This window comes from Myotis lucifugus, unplaced genomic scaffold (assembly GCF_000147115.1).
Source record: "Myotis lucifugus unplaced genomic scaffold, Myoluc2.0 scaffold_52, whole genome shotgun sequence".
NCBI classification, from domain to species: domain Eukaryota; kingdom Metazoa; phylum Chordata; class Mammalia; order Chiroptera; family Vespertilionidae; genus Myotis; species Myotis lucifugus.
The window spans coordinates 1,818,416-1,837,030 of NW_005871100.1; the positions used below are offsets into that span (position 1 = coordinate 1,818,416).

Here is an 18,615-nt window from a genome sequence, read left to right on the forward strand (position 1 = left end):
CTGATTCCAGATGTATCTAGCTATACTTACATTTTTATGAGAAAAAATTCCCGTAGATTTTTCTCACATGCACCAGTGACACAGGAACATGCTATGTCCAGGTACATTCTGTTAGTTTAACACTATTCATTATCAGGGCCACTCTGTTTTTCTAAATGTTGGGACCTGAAAAAATAATTGAATGAAGAAGGATCATATTTGTATTTTTTTTAAAAACTACACACATATATGGGTGGGAGGTGGTGGTGGAAGGTGTTCAAGTAGAGCAAGACTAAACTGGGGAGGAAGATTCTCCATGGTTGCGACATTCACAAGTCTTGTTAGTCGCTCAATGCTTCTTTCAAAGAACTTTTCACTTTTCTCGTAAGTAGTGAATGCATGGGTTTATTCAGCCAGAAGGAGGGGCCTCACATGTTTCCTTTTGATTAGAAATTTAAGATCTTGTGATTGTTGCTCATTTACAATGTGGTAATGCCAGTCAGGATTGGTCAGACCTTCTGACCAACTAATGTAGCTGATCTTCTCAGGAGAGGACCAAGGACGGTCTGTTTCTCTCTTCAAAAATGGAACTTATTCCATCCCTGTAGTTAAAGTCAGGTTGCAGGGGAGGGATTCCCTGTAAATTTACATTTCTTGATTAAGTCTTTGTAAGTGTATTTCCAACTAACTGGGCCTTGCACTCTCTGCAGAGGGCGTCAGGTGCATCTGCAATCAGCTCTCACTCACCACCAAGATCGATGCAGAGCATCCCGAGCTCAGGAGTTATGCTCAGAGTCAAGGCTGGTGGACAGGAGAGGACGAGTTCAATTTCTCTGAAGTTTTTTCTCCAACTGATGACCATCTACACTGCTGTGCAGGCAAAGACAGCTTAGAAAAGCAAGAAGGTGAATTATTACTTCCCTTATCTTTCTCCCTCCAACACCCTTTGTCTTACAGTTATTTTGGAGAACTTGTCTGAATTTAGGAGGGTGAGCAAAGAGGAGGAGTAGAGAATAGACTTTGTATTTGGAGACCAGCTTGCACTAAAGGTCCTGATGTTCACACAGGATGACAACTTGCATTTATTCTTATAGGATGATTTCTCATCCACAGAATTTTCCTGCTGCTGTTTAAACATTAACATCATTGTGATACTTACTGCAGCCTTTCTTATACCCCAGCATTTGTATATTTGACTTATCTCCTCCCTAATTTTCTCCTCTTATTAGCCTGCTGGGCCTTGAGGGCAGGGGAGTTGTCTTTTACTCATCTTAGGACCCTCTTGTGATGCCTGTTATAGTCCTTTGTTCTATGAACATTTATGAAGTTAACTGTTGAATTGAATTTTCTTCCTGAGCCCTTTGTCTTCCACCCAAGTATTGACTTAGTCAGAACCGATATTTAGGTAAATATGGTGACTGGGTAGCTTGTTACTTTGTGTCTGAGTGGAAACGCTTCCAAATAAACCTCAATGGCCATATTTCATATTTGCTAGTGATACGTGTTGTGTTAAGTCAAACCTTTGATCATTTAGAATAGGCATACTATGCCTTGTCATCAGCCACCTATTTTGTAACTAAAATTTTATTGGAACTCAGCCATACCGTTTATTTATGGCTACTTCTGTGAGCAGTTGTGACAGGTAGGTTACAACAGAGATTATATGGCCCATAAGCCTAAAATATTTATCTGGTTCTTTAAGAAAAAGTTTGCTGACCCTTAAACCTAGAAGAACATTTAAAGACTTTTGTTGTAGAACTTAATGAATATATTCTGGGCAAGAAGGTATGAACATATTTTAAAATGGGGAACTCTTAAAAAAAACACCCTCAACGTTTTAATAAAAAAAACTAGCTTGATGGAAGCATATAATACCATGTATGAAGTTGTTCTGCCAAAACATCAAACCTGAATCTGATGAACCTCTAGATCTAGCTACTAGTTCCTGGTAAATACAAAGAATGGGCAAACATATTAAATAACACCAGGGGGATACGTTCTGCAAAGTTCAGACTGGGAGCCTATAGGAGACGTGGTCCAACAAATAAAATGTAAGGGAGAAAAATGCGAGGCAGAGATGAAGAGAGCTTTAAGAGACATTATCAACTTATTGGATCCTGATTCAAGTCAATAAACTCATTATGAGACAGTGAGGAGGTCTGAATACTGAGTAGTGGAAGAAATAGAGGACTTATTGTGAATATTTTCGGGAATGATATGTTGTAAATAGAGGCATACAAGGAGGATGTGGTTGTGCTAGTGAACTGTAAGGTGTCTTCTCCCTAAGAGATGCTTTGATTCCATCTTTGTGAACAAAGTCTGAAAAGATAGTGTTTTAATGAATTATAACCAGAGGGAGAAAAAGTAGAACTGGATTCAAGGATTTGTTTATCTATTTATCTACAGAGAGAGCCACCCATCATAGTGACTCTGACTATTCTCTGTGCATATTTTCCACAGCAGAGAGGTCATTCTCCAAATATAGTACCGATTCCAACCAGTAGGGGTGCATGCGAGAGCTTGCTTGGTGGGTAGATTGCATATACCTTCTTATGGGTATCATTTCCTGTGTTACTGCGCTGGTTGAGGGATTTCTAAGTGCTGTATCAAAGAGACCCTGACATAAATGTGCTTAAAGAAAATGGAAGTATATTTCTCTCCCATGGTACAGTCCAGATGTCCACAGACAGTCCAGGGCTGGTAGGTTTCTCTGCCTCAACACAGGACTTCCGTTTGGGATCCACTCGCTGGCATCTCTCAGCCAGCAGGAGCAAGCATTCCTTTTTAGGGATGTGACAAGGAAGTTGAGCACATCATTCCCACTTGTCTCCCACTGGTCAGGATTTACCCATGGCCACACCTAGCCACAAGGGTCTGTAGTTAGGCAGTTGTGTTCCCAGCTATAATGTCAGGAGTTCTATTTCAGAAAAGGGAAAGGCGTGAATGGATTTTGGTTAGCAGCCTGAGGCAGTGATATCTCCCCCACCTCTGTCTTTACAGAAGGAATCACTGTGCAGACTATGATTGACATCTTACGGGACAAAGCCAGTGGCGTCTGCATAGACTCCGAGTCGTTCCTGACCACAGCCAGCATGGTGTCTGTCCTGCCCCAGAGCAGAGGTTCACCGTGCATCCACTACTTCACCGGGACCCCAGATCCCTCCAGGTTCGTCTGAGACACAGTCGTGTAAGCAGAAAGTGTATGGCGCCTTCGAAAGCTCGTCCAACAAGCGCACAACAGGTTCCCGCCCTGCCTTTTGCATGGCTGAGCCACATGATTTAGTCATTCTTAACGTGGCCGGGGCAGCATAAAAAGCTTCGATTCAGGGGTGTTCCCAGCTTTAGTCACATAGCATTCATCACAATCATGGCATCCAATGGTTTTAAATTCAGCAAATGCATATTGATTATGTATCATGGGCCAGGCGTGGTGCTGTATGTGGGGCATGCAAAGCTAAACAAGTCACAATGAGACAGAGAGATTGCAGGATTGTCCAAGACTTGTCACAACCACCAGTTCCTAGCAGTTAGAGGACAAAATGGCCCAGAGGCAAAGCTGATGGAAGCGACTTCACGCGCACTGGCCAGTACTTCTAGACATTGGATTTTAAGGGGTTGCTTTCTGCCCAGGAACTTCAGCGAAGAGGTAGAATTGCACAGTGGGTAAGAGCATCAGCCTTGAGATTAAACTGCCAGGATTTTGAATTCCACCTCAGTCAGTTAGGAGCTAGATACATCTTGTAACATCTCTAAGCGTCCGTTTCTGTATTGTACAATGGGGATAATACTAGTCCCTACTTTGATGTGCTTGTTGGGCCTCCTTTTTGAAATTTTATTTTTCAATTGCAGTTTATATCTAATACTAGAGGCCTGGTGCACAAAAATTTGTGCACTGGGGGGGGGGTCCCTCAGCTCAGCCCAGCCTGCCCCCTATCACATACTGGGAGCCCTCAGGGGATATCCTACTCCCTGCTCCCCTTGGGGAGTGGGCCTAAGCCGCAGTCTGGCCTCCCTTTGTGGGAGGCAACCGGGCTGATCAGGGGAAGGCACCAGCCCCATCACCCCGCTGTTGCAGCCACTGCCAGTCACCGCAGCCACCAAGGTGTTTTCATCAACACAGACTCCAGTCCCTTCACCATGAAATAATGACAACTTTCTTTAGGCATTTTCAAGATGTGTCTTTCATAGGATATGACATTTCTTTCTTTCTTTTTTTATCCTCACCTGAGGATATGTTTCCATTGATTTTTAGAGAATGTGGAAGAGAAAGGGAAAGACAGAGAGAAACATCAAAGTGAGAGGAACACTTTGATTGGTTGCCTCCTGCATGAGCCCTGACCTGGGCCCGGGCCAGGGAGGAGCCTGCAACCTAGGTACATGCCCTTAGTCAGAATTGAACCCAGACCCTGCGGTGGGCAGGCCGAGGCATTATCCACTGAGCAAAACCAGCTAGACAGGATATGACATTTCTTAGCCCTCCAGCAGCGGACCTTCCTTTTTTTCTCCAGGAGTGTGGTAAAAAACCCTAGATCACCTATTTGGATTCTTATTATCCAAGTAACTAAGAATATTACCAGTGGCATACAGGGAGCTTAGCCAATGAGCAGTCAGAAAAGGTGTTTCCTCTGTAGTTCACACCAATTGTCGGTGCAGCCCCTGCCCAGGGCTAACGCCTCTGGCCCAGTCATTAGGCCTGGGCAGGGGACCCCCAGTTTCCACAATCACCGGCTCCGCCCCTGCTCCCCGCCATGCTGGCTCCCTCCCTGCTCCCCGCCATCGCTGGCTCCCTCCCTGCTCCCCACCATTACTGGCTCCCACCCTGCTCCTGCTATTGCTGGCTCCACCCCTGCCCAGGCCTAACTCTTCAAGGTGTTAGCCCTGTGCAGGGGACCTCTCAGCTCTGATTGCAGGCTCCGATAGCTGCTGGGCGCCTACGTATGCAAATTAACTGCCATCTTTGTTTGGTTAATTTGCATACTCACCAGATTGGCTGGTGGGCGTAGCGAAGATATGGTCAATTTGCATGTTTGTCTATTATTAGGTAAGATTATTTTGCATTAGTTTTAAGTGTGGGCCTCATGTTTTAAATTACAGCCAATATCAATAGAGACTTTTAACAGGACTGGACTATTAAATTTGGTTTAAGGTATTCTTAGTTTTTCATTCACTCATTTATTCATTCAACAAGAACTTATTAAGCACCTACTGTGTACCACATAGTGTGCTTTTTGGGTACTAGAGACTAACTGTGTACAAGGGAAGAGATGGCACACAGCGACACCTAAGAGGAACACTTCACAGAGGAAGGGACTCTTGAGTGCTGGGCATTGTCGGAAGAATAGGAGTTTGTTAGGGACAAAAAGCAGGAATGACAGTCTGAGTCTCTTAGCTTGCTGTCAAATCAAAGCATGTGCAAAAGCAGAGAGGCATGAAAGCTTGTCTCCCAATGCTAGTGACTCAACGGCCCCTTGTGAGCCCTCGCTGCTGCCCGCGAGGGTACACGTGGGCTTTGGGAGCGTCTGGATGCTCTGCCGAGGTATTGGACATTGCTCTTTAGGGAACAGGAGCCTTCGAAGAACTGAAGAATGACTGTGCCCCCACCCCTTGGCCCCCTGTGTCAGACACCTGCTCTGACAGTGGCTAGAAGCCAGGCCATGTGACGCCAGGACAATAACATAAAGGGAGTCTGATTCCTCGGCTGAAGTGCTCGGCCTAATACAGTCAGAGAAACGGGCTGGGAAATAACCTTCAGGTATTTAAAATGGAAAGTCTCACGTAACTTTAAAAGCAAATTATCCCTGAGTCCCATTAATTAAAAAGGCCTTAAGGCAGATTAAGAGCCTTCCGAAGGCATTCATTTTTATCTCCCACCGTTAAATGAGCTGCGTTTCCACGGCAACCGCAGGACGGTCATAGCTTTCTTTCCTCGTCAACATTTCAATATTTCCCTGTAATTGGGCATGTTCAGCATTTTGTATTTTGTCAGCAGGAAGCACAATTAACTCCTCTTGGGCTTTGAGGTAGTAAAACGAGGGGCCTTTGAGCTGCTTCTGTTAACGCTGAAGGCAGCAGAGAGGTGTGTGGGGGAAGTGGTTTCAGGGCAGTGCACTTGCAAAAGATTATGATCAAAGCACAGGACTGTGGGACGCATCCCTCCCGGTGAGTGTCCGACACCGCAGGACACGCGCTGGCTACTGCTCCGTGTGCTGCGGCACTTCTCCGCCCTTTGCACACTGTATTAATTATAGATCCTCTTCCCAAAACAACTTGATCTCACATTCTCTTTTCTCTCCTCCTTCCCTCCCTTATCTTCCCCGACCCGCCTACTAGCAAGAACCAGGTACTATGTAAGCTTGAGAGTTGGAAGGAGGTGCAAAAGTCGGAGTTCAAACTAGAGGGAGATGCAGAAGACCTTGAATTAATTTATCGAGAAAGCACATTCCATCTTATCAATATTCTGTTGTGTCAGCTGGTGCCTTAGTCATTCGATAGTGACACTGATGGGCTTGTGTGCACCTGTTCTGACCTTTGGGAACCATTTCTGGTTGGAGGCCAGTACTTGTTGAAGTTCCATTGATGTGAAGAATCAGAGAGGGAAAGGGTAGCGATACCTTCACAATTTGAGACTGTACAGTTCAGTCCTGCAGTGTCGGGAGCCAGTGAGAGCCGATTAAGTGCATCCTTCCTGACTCTATGTTCTGGGATGTCACATCAGTAACTTGAAATGGGCCACAGTGGGCGTATTTACACCACGGAAATTGGCAGACGCCAGGAAGCAGGGCTTATTTTATTTTATTTTTTTCAGAGATGCAATTGTCAACCCAGTACGCCACTGAGAGGCCCCCACAACTGGGAAAACAAACACTCCACATAGAGGATGAATAAACCAAGATGGGAAGATAATTTAAACACTTTCCATTTTAGATATTAGAAGGCCATTTCCCAACCCATTTCCCTAATTACTTTAGGCCATGCACTTCGCCCAGGAAACAGAAAAGAGGGAGGCAGTTCTAGGAAAATAGGGTGTTTGATGCACTTGAACTGGTGGCAAGGAGCTGGGGAGATGCAAGGGACATGGGGTGCGTGTGTGTGTGTATGTGTGTGTGTGGTTTCCTCCTTCTCCCAGTGTAGTAGGCTTGAGAGGCTAAATTGGATCTGCTGTGACGGTCTCATCTGGTTAATTCAAATGTTAGGGACAAGGGGCCCCTTCTTGTTATTGGAGTTGAGAGAAACTGGTTATTCTAGATTCTTTCCAAGTTGGTTCCAAGTTTAGCAGATTCATCCCAGTGGGACCCTGTGTGCTGCTCCTGTCTTGCCAGTCACCCCTCAGGGGATCTGGGGGGCCTCCGGGGCATGGGGTGAGCCTGGCTGAGTCTCCGGGGGAGTGTCTGCCCCTTCAGTAAGAACAGAGTCACGCTAAAGTCAGAAGCGTTGGCTGGCACTGACATTACAATTCTCAACCCCAATCACAAAAAGTATTTCATTTTTCTTCAGCGGCACAAGGTGTTTATACATAAACCAACAGGACGCTGCAGCGGTGAGAGGGAGTGGGGAAAGCTGACCGTGGCTTTGGAAGATTTGGCTCTCGGTCTGCCACTCCTTAGGAATGTGTCTGGACCAAGCTTGTAGCTTCTTTGAGCCTCAGTCACCTCGTCTGTGAAATGAGACAGAAGCCTTTGCCCTGCCTTGTTCATGGCTGTAACCTTAGGTCCTAGAACAGTATTTGGTACTCAGTTACCGTCAACATGTATTTACTGATTGAGTGAAGGAAGGAAGGGAGGAGTGAATGAATGAATGAATGAACGAGCAGGGGTACCATTCATTATCAAAAATGGTAATTTTTCTAAATGAGAAAACAAATGAGAGAAAGACATTTTGTGTGTTTTTTTTTACACTGGCTTGTTGCATTCATCACAAAATTTAGGGGAAAACAAGACAGATAAGGCAAAGATGTCCAGGTATGCACGCACATGTACACGTACGTACGTTCACACACACACACACACACACACACACACACACACACACACACACGGCCATTTCCCTAAAATACACCCGTTGGGCCAAAAGAGCGGAATCAAAGAGTGTTTGCCTGGGCCCCCTCCTGTGCCCAGAGCTCCCCACCCTCTCACCGCCAGACTTTATTTCTCTGGGCTTCTCTTTGTGTCGTCCACCTTAATCTGTCCCCTCCCTGAATCTGTCAGAATTATTCCAGAATTTTTCAAATAAGGTAGAACTTAAAAAAGAGAGTGAGAAGGGGTCTCAGAGCCTTCCTTTCCCGGAGGCCACTTCCCAGCAAACCATGCGCGAAAGGCCACCTCGCTGAGTGTAAACAGAGGACCCTTTTCTACTTGCCTCGCTTTATGTCATTGGAAGGGCCTCCGCACGGTCTTCCCGAGCAGGCAGGTCTGTCTAGGCGGCTCCTCCCTGTGAATAGGAGAAACCGCAGCTTGTAAGTGGCAGTGAACTTCATGGAAACCTTCACTAAACCCTGCAGTTGTGTCTCTCTTGGCATGAACCCACCCTCCACCCACCACCCACCCTCCACCCACCACCCTCCACCCTCTACCCCCAGAAATGGCTGCTGAGTGAAAGGACCGCTTCTGGTGCCCTCCCACCCAGCCTGGCTGAAGCCCCTCTCCTTTCTCTCCAGGTCCATCTTCAAGCCTTTCATCTTTGTGGACGATGTAAAACTTGTCCCCAAAGCACAGTCTCCCTGTTTCGGGGATGACGACCCTGCCAGAAGGGAGCCCCGGTTCCAGGAGAAACCAGACCGTCGGCACGAACTGTACAAGGCCCACGAGTGGGCACGCGCTGTCATCGCCAGCGGCCAGGTGAGCCGGGGCTGGGCCGTGGACAGTGGTGGGGTCAGTGAGCACGGGCCAGGAGAGCAGGGCACAAGTCACCCTGTTCCTCCGCTCCAGCACGCTCCTCCCCAAAACCCAGGCTCCCAGGCCCTTCCCAGGAGGCGGTGTTCACTGTCCCACCCCGTCCCCTGAAAGAAACCAAAGCCTATGCTTCTGATGTTATTCTGGAGCCCAGTGGGCTCAGAATAGCCCCTGTCACTTACTGTTCACCTAGGAATCCCCGAAATGTGCAGCCCGGTTGGGACGGCTGCTTTGCTTCTTCCTACAGGTTTGTATACTTTTGGGGACACAGGGTTGTAATGTGGTGGCAACACTTTAAAAATGCTTAAAAAAAATTGATTCTTCCCCAAAGTCCTGGAGATGGATAGGGCCGCACAACAATGTGACTGTACCTAATGCCACTGAACAGTACACTGAAAAGGGCTCCAGTGGTATTTTCGGTGGGATATACATTTTATGACACTAAAAGAAAGATTCTCAAGTTTTCAGTTAAAAAGAAGTTTTTCTTTAAAGTGCAGATCCCCTGCCCCCCCAAAGCTTTGGAACTTAAAGCTATGAGACGTAAACTCTAACAAGGCCACCCCAGCACCCGTGAGCATTCCTCTGCAGCCCCAGCTGTACTTGGTGGAAGGGAGGAGGAAGGACTGGGCATGTTAGACGCGCATCCACCCTCAAGCGTTTAGGGAACAGCTGGGAGCAGGTCCAGTTTCTCCGGGAGAAAGGGCCCCTTTTAGGTGAACTGAGCACGTGCTCTGTGTGGGCCGGGCGAGCACCAGGGACTGCAAAAGGGACATAGAGAAGGCGACCCTGGTGGCAACCCAGTGGGTTCCGACAGCGTCTCTGAGCAGGGCAGGCTCAGTGGTCACAGAGCTCGCACCTCCACGCCACCAGCTGTCGGCTGTCTTACGCCTGTCCGCCCGCCCACCATTCCCCAGAGTCTGCACCGCTGCTCCCGTGGCTCCTGCCAGCGCATTTTCTAAGCCGGATAGGGACCGAGAACGGTTTTGAGGATCAGGCGATAGGAGGCAGAGGCAGGAAGGGCCGTGTGGGCTGAGCGCTTCTACCCCAAATTCTAGAGCTGAGCCGGTGAGGGCGAGTGGGCTTTGAAATGTGGAAATGACCACAGGTCTGAGTCAGGGGGTGGTGACAGCAGCGTCTCCCTCCGGGACTTATTGTGCTACCACATCTGAGGCTCTGGCGCCTGGAGCCACGCCCCGTCCTCACCCCCCAGGAGCCCAGGGTCTAACGGGGACACAGGCAAGCAGGCAGAGCTTCACGTGACAGAGAGCAGCCGGCAGGAGGCAAGGCCCTGCCCTGGGAGCCCAGAGGAGAGGCCTGCAGAGGGGTGCAGCTGACCAGGCCCTGGGGGACACGCTGGCTCAGGCAGTGGGGAGGACGGGCTGGAGGGAGGCAGCCGAGTCAACTGGCTGAGTCGAAGGGGTGTGGCTAGAGGCCAAGTAAGAGCCTCGTGTGTCCCACCGGCCTGGGATGCCACTCAGGATGTATTCTGAAGGCAGCGGAAACCAGGCAGGTATGCCAGGCAGAGCAGTGACACCCAGGTTGGCATCTGGAAGGATCCCATGGCGGTCATGTAGGAAACACTGGATAGGGTGTCCCACCCCAGGAGGCTTTCGGGGTTCGGGGCAATGACCTCCCCCCGCTTGTGCTTCCTCAGGAGCAGGGCCGCAGGCTGCGGAGGACCATGCTGGAGCTGGAGAAGCAAGGCCTGGAGGCCATGGAAGAAATCCTGGCCGGCCCCGCGCCCCCGGACCCCGCCGAGGTGGCCGACCTTTTCTATGACTGTGTGGACACGGAGATCAAGTTCTTTAAGTGAAGCGGCCCGCCCTCCCCCTCGTATTTAAAGTTTCCCACCGACTAACTTACCAGCAAAACCACCGCTCTCCCGGGCGAGAAAGACGAGAGGCCGTCCGTGGCGGCTGGCGGTCCCTTTTCCGAAGCCAGACCGGACGGACACTTGTGTTCCGCGTCCCCTCTGCCACGCGGTCCCCTTCCTCTGCTGTGTGACATGTGCCCCGTGCGCCCGTGGTTCCCCGTGTGACTAATCGTGGATTTCAAGCTGCTGTTGTTGTATTTCCGTGACAATGGACGCGTTGGCCTTTCCGGGAGGATGTGCGCTCACCAGGCCCTGGAAGGCAGGCTCCACAGTGCTGAGCGGGCGGGGAGGCAAAGTCTCCTGAGGTCTTCCTCGCTGAGTAAGTTTCTTCCAGGCTCACAAACAGCATTGCTGTGTCTGGCCCAGGGCCTTGCCTGTGCCGAGGGAGAAGCTTCCTGGCCGCCCTGAACGCGAGGGCTTGTCTGTAGTGCGGAAAGTCTCCAGGTGTGTCTTCTGAGGGACACATCTGGAGGGAAGGAGGACAGCGGTCCCGTCCAGTCCCAGCTCCGTCCAGCTTCCCGTGATCCTCACAAACCCATCTTCTGTGCCCCGTGCTTGTGAGCAGTGGACCCACCGACGGCTCCCACGTGCGGGAGGGCTGCTCCCGTGTGAGCGGGACCCGCCCCCTGTAGCGAGTCAGAGGCAGCCACACCTGTGGCTTCCCTGCATCCCCGGGTGGGCCGCCCAGAGGCACCAGGCTCACCTGCTCCAGCGCACCCGCCACCTGGCTGCCCTGGTGCAGGATGGTTCCGGCCTGCTTACCGCCGTCTGTTTAGGTCAGTGGTTCTCAACCTTGGCTACACATTAGAATCACCTGGGAATCTTTTTAAAATCCTGATTTCTAGGCCTCATCCTCCGGAAATTCTGTTTCTTTGTTATGGGGTGGGGCCACAACATTAGTAACAAAGAAACAGAATTTCCAGAGGTGGAGGCCCAGAAATCAGGATTTTATAAAGATTCCCAGGTGATTCTAATGTACAGCCAAGGTTGAGAACCACTGGTTTAGGTGAATTACCAATAAAGGGCCCTCTGGCACAGTTCCACCCCGCAAAGCCGCCAAGCTCTCGGTTAATGAGGGGAAGAGAGGGAGAAACTTTTGGCTGTTTCGATTCTAGTTAAAGTAGCTGGAATCCGGGCAGACACAACATTATCTCAGCAGAGACTTTAATTAGACTGATTTGTTTCCAATGTCGTGTTCGCATGAAGGATTTGACTTACCACCGGAGCGCAGAAGAGCCTGCGAGGAGGACCAGATGGGCCAGCGCTGGGAACACAGAGGGCAAGAAGGCGACAGATGGAGGTAGAAGCATCTCGCTCCAGGGTAACAGGCCAGCCCCCGCCCTCCCTGCCCAGCCTGTTACAGCCCACAGAGCTGTGTAGGGAGCAGCTGGCTTTCCCTGGGCCTTGCCTCCATCTCTCCCACCCCCATGTCCCAGCAGCTGCCTTGAGACTGGTGGCTGGCGCGGGCAGGTGCAGGTGGTGGGGGGCTTACCTCCAGCCACTGACACTCTCCATCACGCTCGGAATGGAAAGGGGCGGAGATGGTCCGACCAGCGTGGCTCAGAGATTGAGCATCGACCTATGAACCAGGAGGTCATGGTTCGATTCCCAGTCAGGGCACATGCCCGGGTTGCGGGCTCGATCCCCAGTGTGGAGCATGCAGGAGGCAACCGATCAATGATTCTCTCTCATCCCTCTCCCTTCCTCTCTGAATAAATTTAAAAAAAAAAGGAAAGGGGTGGAGATGAGTCATGGAGAATGTGGTGGTAGACAGCTAGTGGAGAACAGCAGCTAATTGCTCCTACTGACTCACCAGAAGCAACATGTCAGGCCACAGGAAGGGACACAGGTCCCATACTCAGACGTGGCCCGAGGGTCACAGGTTTTATCGGAACAAACCTCTTTTTTTCCCTACCAACTGCCCTTGAAGAGCACCATGAGCTCTTTGCCCAGCAGGTTTGTAGGAAAATGACTAACTACAGGCAGTGACAGCGAGGAAGACTGTGGGCTGACAAAGTTAACAGCAGTCGTGGTGGCTTGTAGTCCCCGAGGCTTCTCCCAGGTTCGGGCCTTCACTGCTGATTCACTTAGGGTCTCCTCCAGCTGCCATTCTCAGAGTGTCTGCCTACAGCTGCTAAGGGGGCCAGGGTGGGGTTCCAGAACGATGGAGGTACCCTATTCCCCCCTAAGCCCACCTACAGAGTGGTTCTTTAAAACACCGAGTTTCACACCAAGGTCTCACCCCCACCTGTTATGGAAACATCGCATCAGACCTGTGATGCTTAAAGTGATCCAGGGTTTTACCAAAAGGAGGCTAGTGAGAATAAATGACAGAGGCCTGCTTTCATTATTATGGGCCAAACAGAGGTCACGGTCACCCAGCCAGCCTTAGGCCATTGCCCAGCATGGTGCAGTGGGACACACAATGGGTGCTTCTGTGAGGGGGCGTTGACCTTAGCCCAGCACTTCAGAGAAGGGCCAACCCTGATGGAGAGTTGTCTGGGCTCACACTGTACATCGAAATTGTGATGCCCCTGGGTGACCACCAGAGGGCGAGGCAGCCCTCCGTGGCACAGCCTGGCAGACGTTCAACCCGGCTGGGGTGCTTCCTTCAGGCCCAGAGGTAGTCTGTGTACAGTCGGACCCAATAATAGCAATGGACAGAGTCCTCGTACAGTGGGCATCACAGGGAAGGGCAAGAAGAGAGCCAGGAACCTGCCGAAGTGGCCTGTTCACTTCTAGGGACTTGTATTCACTTAGATGAGCAGCCTGGAATAGGTTGTTGGGTTTTGAGCAGGCTGTTGCTGGGGGCACTGCTTGTTCTTTAAACGCTCCCCACAGACCGTGCTTTTAAAAAATGCATATCATTACGTGGATAACTCCTTGACCGGGGGATGGCTTTTCTAAAGGCAATATGGAGAAAACAAATATTCGAGATGAACTGTAAGATAATGTTTAAAGGTCAGAGTATAAATAGCTTCCTAAAACACCATCTGTGTACTCATTAACCCTCAGGTGGGGGTGCTGTGCATTGTGCAGACGGAAGACATGGTCGTAAGGACACCTCCCACCCCACAGCCAGGCATAAGCCAGTCAGTCTTGCCTAGTGGAGGGACTGACCACAGCCTCCAGGAAGGTACATGAACAGAGCAGAAGCAGTTCTCTTTCACTCCAGGAGGTGGCTTGGGGCTTTAGGTAGAATAAGGATGTACTTGGAATGATGGCGATTCTTTCGTGCCCAGTAACCTAAGACACAGTGTTCTCATTAGAAAGAGTCTGCCTGACAAGCTGTCTAACAGAGCAGGCGTGTGCCTATTAGATTATAGCAGCCGGTTCCTTCACTACTGGGTGGCTGAGTAGGTATAAAAATAGTTATTAACCAGGCAAACCACTTTGCTCCCTAACTGATGTCACCCCACGTGCGGCTGGCCCAGCAGGGAAGCCAGGTGGGACCGGTGTGTGTTCTGGAACCAGTAACTGCACGCTCCACCGAGGAGCTGACAAGTCATTTATGGGGAAGGTGTTCCGCTGAGCTCTCAGCGTGAGGGGGGAAGCACATAGAGGAAGGGGAGCGGGAACCACCTCGCTGGCCGTGCCTTCCTGTCCAAGGGGGAGGGGGGAGGGTCCCAGGCACACACTGTCCCAGAATACTCTGTGCTTCCGGCACTTCACCCCACAGGCCCTGTGTCCCAGCTCCCCTCCTGTGGTCTCTGTCAAACATCCCGACCCGCCACGTGCAGATGTCTCGTGGGAATGAACACGCACACGTTTGCGATCATGTTGTGAGGAGTTAAATGTGTGAGCTGGACAATGCTGTGGGCAGGGAGTGCTAAAAAGGAGACTCTGTTTCCTGCAGTGGGAACTGACCGTGTCGTCTTAACAGCCTTTTGTACAATATCCACAACCCAGACAACTTCCCCATCCAGTGCTTGCCCTTGGAATTGTCCCTAAATACATCAAGCATACAATAAAAAAAAAGCAAAAAAATAATTGAAACTGATGTCCGGTGGCCGTTTCTACCTTGTGTCTCATGAATAAATGTGGGCATCAGTCACGACATAGAAAATGTGTAAAAGGAGATGTGTTTTTTCTCACTTTAATCTTCAGAAAACCCAACCTTTTCAGCAGTTTCCTCCATTTCTGTACCATTCTGTGGGTAAGTTCACTCTTTAAAAGTAAATACAAAACCACAGGGAGATACCACCTCACACCCATCAGGATGCTGCTGTAAAAAACCAGAACTGACAAGTGTTGAGGGGGGCCTGGAGAAATTGGAACCCTTGTGTTTTACTGTGGGAATGTAAAAACGTGCAGTGCGGGTGGAAATCAGTATGGAGGGCCCTCAAAAAAAAATTACAAAGAGAATTAGCTTATAATCTAGCAATCCCACTTCTGAGTATATACCCTAAAAAATTAAAGGCATGTTTTCAAAGAAATATGTGTATAGCCATGTTCACAGCAGCATTATTCATGAAAGCTAAAACGTGGCAACTACCCAAGAATTCATCGATGTATGGATGAATGAATAAACAGAATGCAGTATATACATAAAATGGAATACTATTCAGCCTTAAAGAGGAAGGAAATTCTGACACATTCTACAACATGGATGCCCTGAGGACATCATGCTAAGTGAAATAAGCCAGTCTCAAAACGGCAAGTATTGTATTATTCCACGTAGGTGAGGGGCAGGGAGGGGGAAATGGGGAATTTCTTAGGGGGTATAAAAAAGTTTTGTGGATCATAAAGGAGTTCTGGAGATTGGCTGCACAATCATGTGAATGCACTCAACACTACTGAATGGTATACTTAAACATGGTTAGGATGGTAAACTTTGTGTTGGGTTTGTGTCACCACCATTAAAGCCGTACTAGCAACAGGCGTCTAGATGCTCCAAATGGCTGCTGGCATCTATGCCAAGCATCTTTATTTTAAAGCCCCGAGTGGGTCCACCAGAGGGAAGGATGCCGCTTAAGAAAAAAGTCAGCCTCTCTCCACTCCTGTGGCCTAGAAATGCCAGGTTGCTCCCACGACCCTGTCTCCATCAGGATGGGCAAATGCAACTTCTTATCTTGTTCATGGAAATGAGTGACCTCTGTCAAGGTCAGAGTAGTCGACTGCCCCATTTATATGACAAGGAACTGCTAACCCTTTAAACTTGACCTCCAGCTCTTTTCCCTGTAATGTACTCCTGCAAAACTCCAAGGAGACAAAGCCCGCATTTGTTTGCTAGGGCTGCTTTAACAAAGTACCGCTAAACAACAGAAATGAACTCTCACCGGGCTGGAGGCTGGAAGCCCAAGGTCCACGTGCGGGCAGGGTGGGTTCCTCCCGAGGGCCGTCTCCTTACGCCAGGGCTCGGCTGGCCGTCTTCAGCACTCCTTGGCCTGGAGAGCCCTCATCTTCCCATGGCGTTGTCCCCTGGAGTGCGGGTCTTGGGGTGAGGGGCAGGCCGATGCCCGGGTCTGCTGTGACGCAGGGGGTTAAGGGTTGCCCGGGTGTTACGTCACTGAGCTGTCACCACTATATGCTCAGGTACATGTTGATGTCTCCATTTCACAGGTGAGGAAACTGAGGCACAGGCTGGTGAAGTAATTCACCACCTCCCCAAGTGCCCCGTGGGTAAACCTCCCCTCCCCTTCCCATGTTTCGGAGTTCACCTGCAAGTACTGGCATGGAGGTTGGGGTGATACTGCTGCTGCAAGTACTGGCATGGAAGTTGGGGTGATACTGCTGCTCCATACAGGTTTTTGGAGGAGTTTGCTACATTGTTGGGGGTGGTGCTAAGCGTACTTTAGGTTGAAAGTTGTTCCTTTTAAACAGAAGTTAGAGGAATTCTCTACATAAACACACACACATACACACACATTTTAAATGTTTTTATTGATTTCAGAGAGAGAGAGAATCATTGATTAGCTGTCTCCTCCATGTCCCACACTGGGGATTGAGCCCACAACCCACGCATGTGCCCTGACCAGGAATCGAACCGTGACCTCCTGGTTCATAGGTCGACGCTCAACCACTGGGCCATGTGGCGGGGCTACCCATATTAATAAACCTGAAAAAAAAAATGCATTTAAGAAAGTTTTTCCCTTGGTTGGTTTTTCCAAATACCCAGTTAGCTTACAAACACCAGGGGAACATCAGACGAAACTGTGACTGTGGTTTAGTCAGAAACGTCAGCTCAGTAAAGGCCTGACTCTAACAGGACATTTCAGCAGCGCCGGAGCCAGCCGAGTACCGGGCTTCATCCTGTCAGAAGCCCTCCTGACCCTGAGCTCAGTGCTGGTGACCACGCTAGGTTTCCACAGGGAGACGGCCAGAAGCATGTCCGTTTGTCAGTTTATTAGGTACAGAGAAATAACCTGCAGAGGCTTTTAATATTTATGTTTATATTTATAAATACAAAATGCATGGGGAACACTGGGGAGCGCAGACGACAGGCCTGTTGTGGGAATCTCCGAGGACGGAGACCGCAGTGATCAGCTGTCTGGGGGCGGCAGGGGGTGCATGGTCAGGGGCTCCACCTCTGTCCTGCGAGTCCAAGGGGCCCGAATGCAGTGATCGGTCTCAGAGGAGCGATGCGATGCCGACTCCCGAGATCTGCCCCACGCCCCCAATTGCGATTTGTGGTTTCTGCTCATTCCTTCTGTCTGCCCTTGAATCGTTTTGTTTTTCATTTCCAGCCCAGCGTTGTGGACCGAGCACGTATAAGCACCTCACGGGGCAGGCGGTGCCCCGTAGGCAGGACTGCCTTTGTCTAGGGTAGCGGTTCTCAACCTGTGGGTCGCGACCCCTTTGGCGGTCAAACGACCCTTTCACAGGGGTCGCCTAAGACCATCCTGCATATCAGATATTTACATTACGATTCATAACAGTAGCAACATTACAGTTATGAAGTAGCAACGAAAATAATTTTATGGTTGGGGTCACAACATGAGGAACTGTATTTAAAGGGCCAGAAGGTTGAGAACCACTGGTCTAGGGCCTTCTTAACCACGATAATTAAATCCTTTGCAATTCTGTCGTACAACTGGGAGGAAGGTGATGTGAATACTGTTATAATAAAGGAAGCCTGACCTTTCAGAAACCTTCCAGAACATCTGAAACCCAGCAGCTATGCCCAGAGCTGTGACCTGGAAAACTTCTTTTCCATTGATTTGTTACAATTTGGCTTGATTTAGTCCCCAGAGAAGGGACCTTGACCTCGCTCCCTGGCTTCTCCCTGCAAGGAGGAAGCACAATGATGGAGGGTAGCATCCTAGGTGACTCCGGACCACCACTAGGTGCGTGCAGTCACGTGTGAGCAGAACCCTCCTATCCCTGCCTTTTTGGATGGCTTGGTCTGGGCATGGTTCCCTCAAGGTGGGAGCCCAGGCGAGGCTGGTTCCAGAGGAAACATTTTTACCGCCTGCCAGCCTCTCCTTCCACAACTTCCTTTCATCTGCAGTTATTTTGATAACAGGCCAGAGATGAGTATGTTTCCTTCTATTTTCTCCCCTTCCTCTGTCACAGCCGGCCTCTCCCAGGACAGGGAGCCCTGGGGGTCAGGCAGCAAGCACACACACACACTTCTGTTCCCTCTCCAGCTCGAGACCATGGGTGTGAGCAGCGGTCGGAGCCCACCCTGGCCTGCTCCTTATCCAGGGGTGGCTGACCGTGGACACGGCTGCCCCCAGAGAGGTGCCCCCCGCCAGATCTCGGGCCAGTTCTGTTCTTCAGCTCAGGGGGAGCTCGGTTTTGCCTGAGGGGTGGCCCTAGGCCTGGGGGTGGGGAACCAGACATTTGAGGCAGATAGTTCCTAATACATTCGGCCCACACTTTTTCTTGCCATAGAAATCCTGCACTTGGGAGAGAAAATACAGACCGCTGAGA

At 50.0% G+C, this 18,615-nt stretch overlaps 1 protein-coding gene across 1 annotated transcript in view; it reads left to right on the forward strand.

The window, feature by feature from the left end:
• Nucleotides 1-10,823, forward strand: part of SCRN1 (secernin 1) — a 42,878-nt gene extending 32,055 nt beyond the window's left edge. The window contains exons 5-8 of the mRNA XM_006088746.3: nucleotides 690-884; nucleotides 2,980-3,145; nucleotides 8,633-8,813; nucleotides 10,522-10,823. Of these exons, the coding sequence (XP_006088808.1) occupies nucleotides 690-884; nucleotides 2,980-3,145; nucleotides 8,633-8,813; nucleotides 10,522-10,680 (701 nt within the window). The 3' untranslated portion in view covers nucleotides 10,681-10,823. The remainder of the gene's footprint in view (nucleotides 1-689; nucleotides 885-2,979; nucleotides 3,146-8,632; nucleotides 8,814-10,521) is intronic.
• The last annotated feature ends 7,792 nt before the right edge of the window (nucleotides 10,824-18,615 follow it).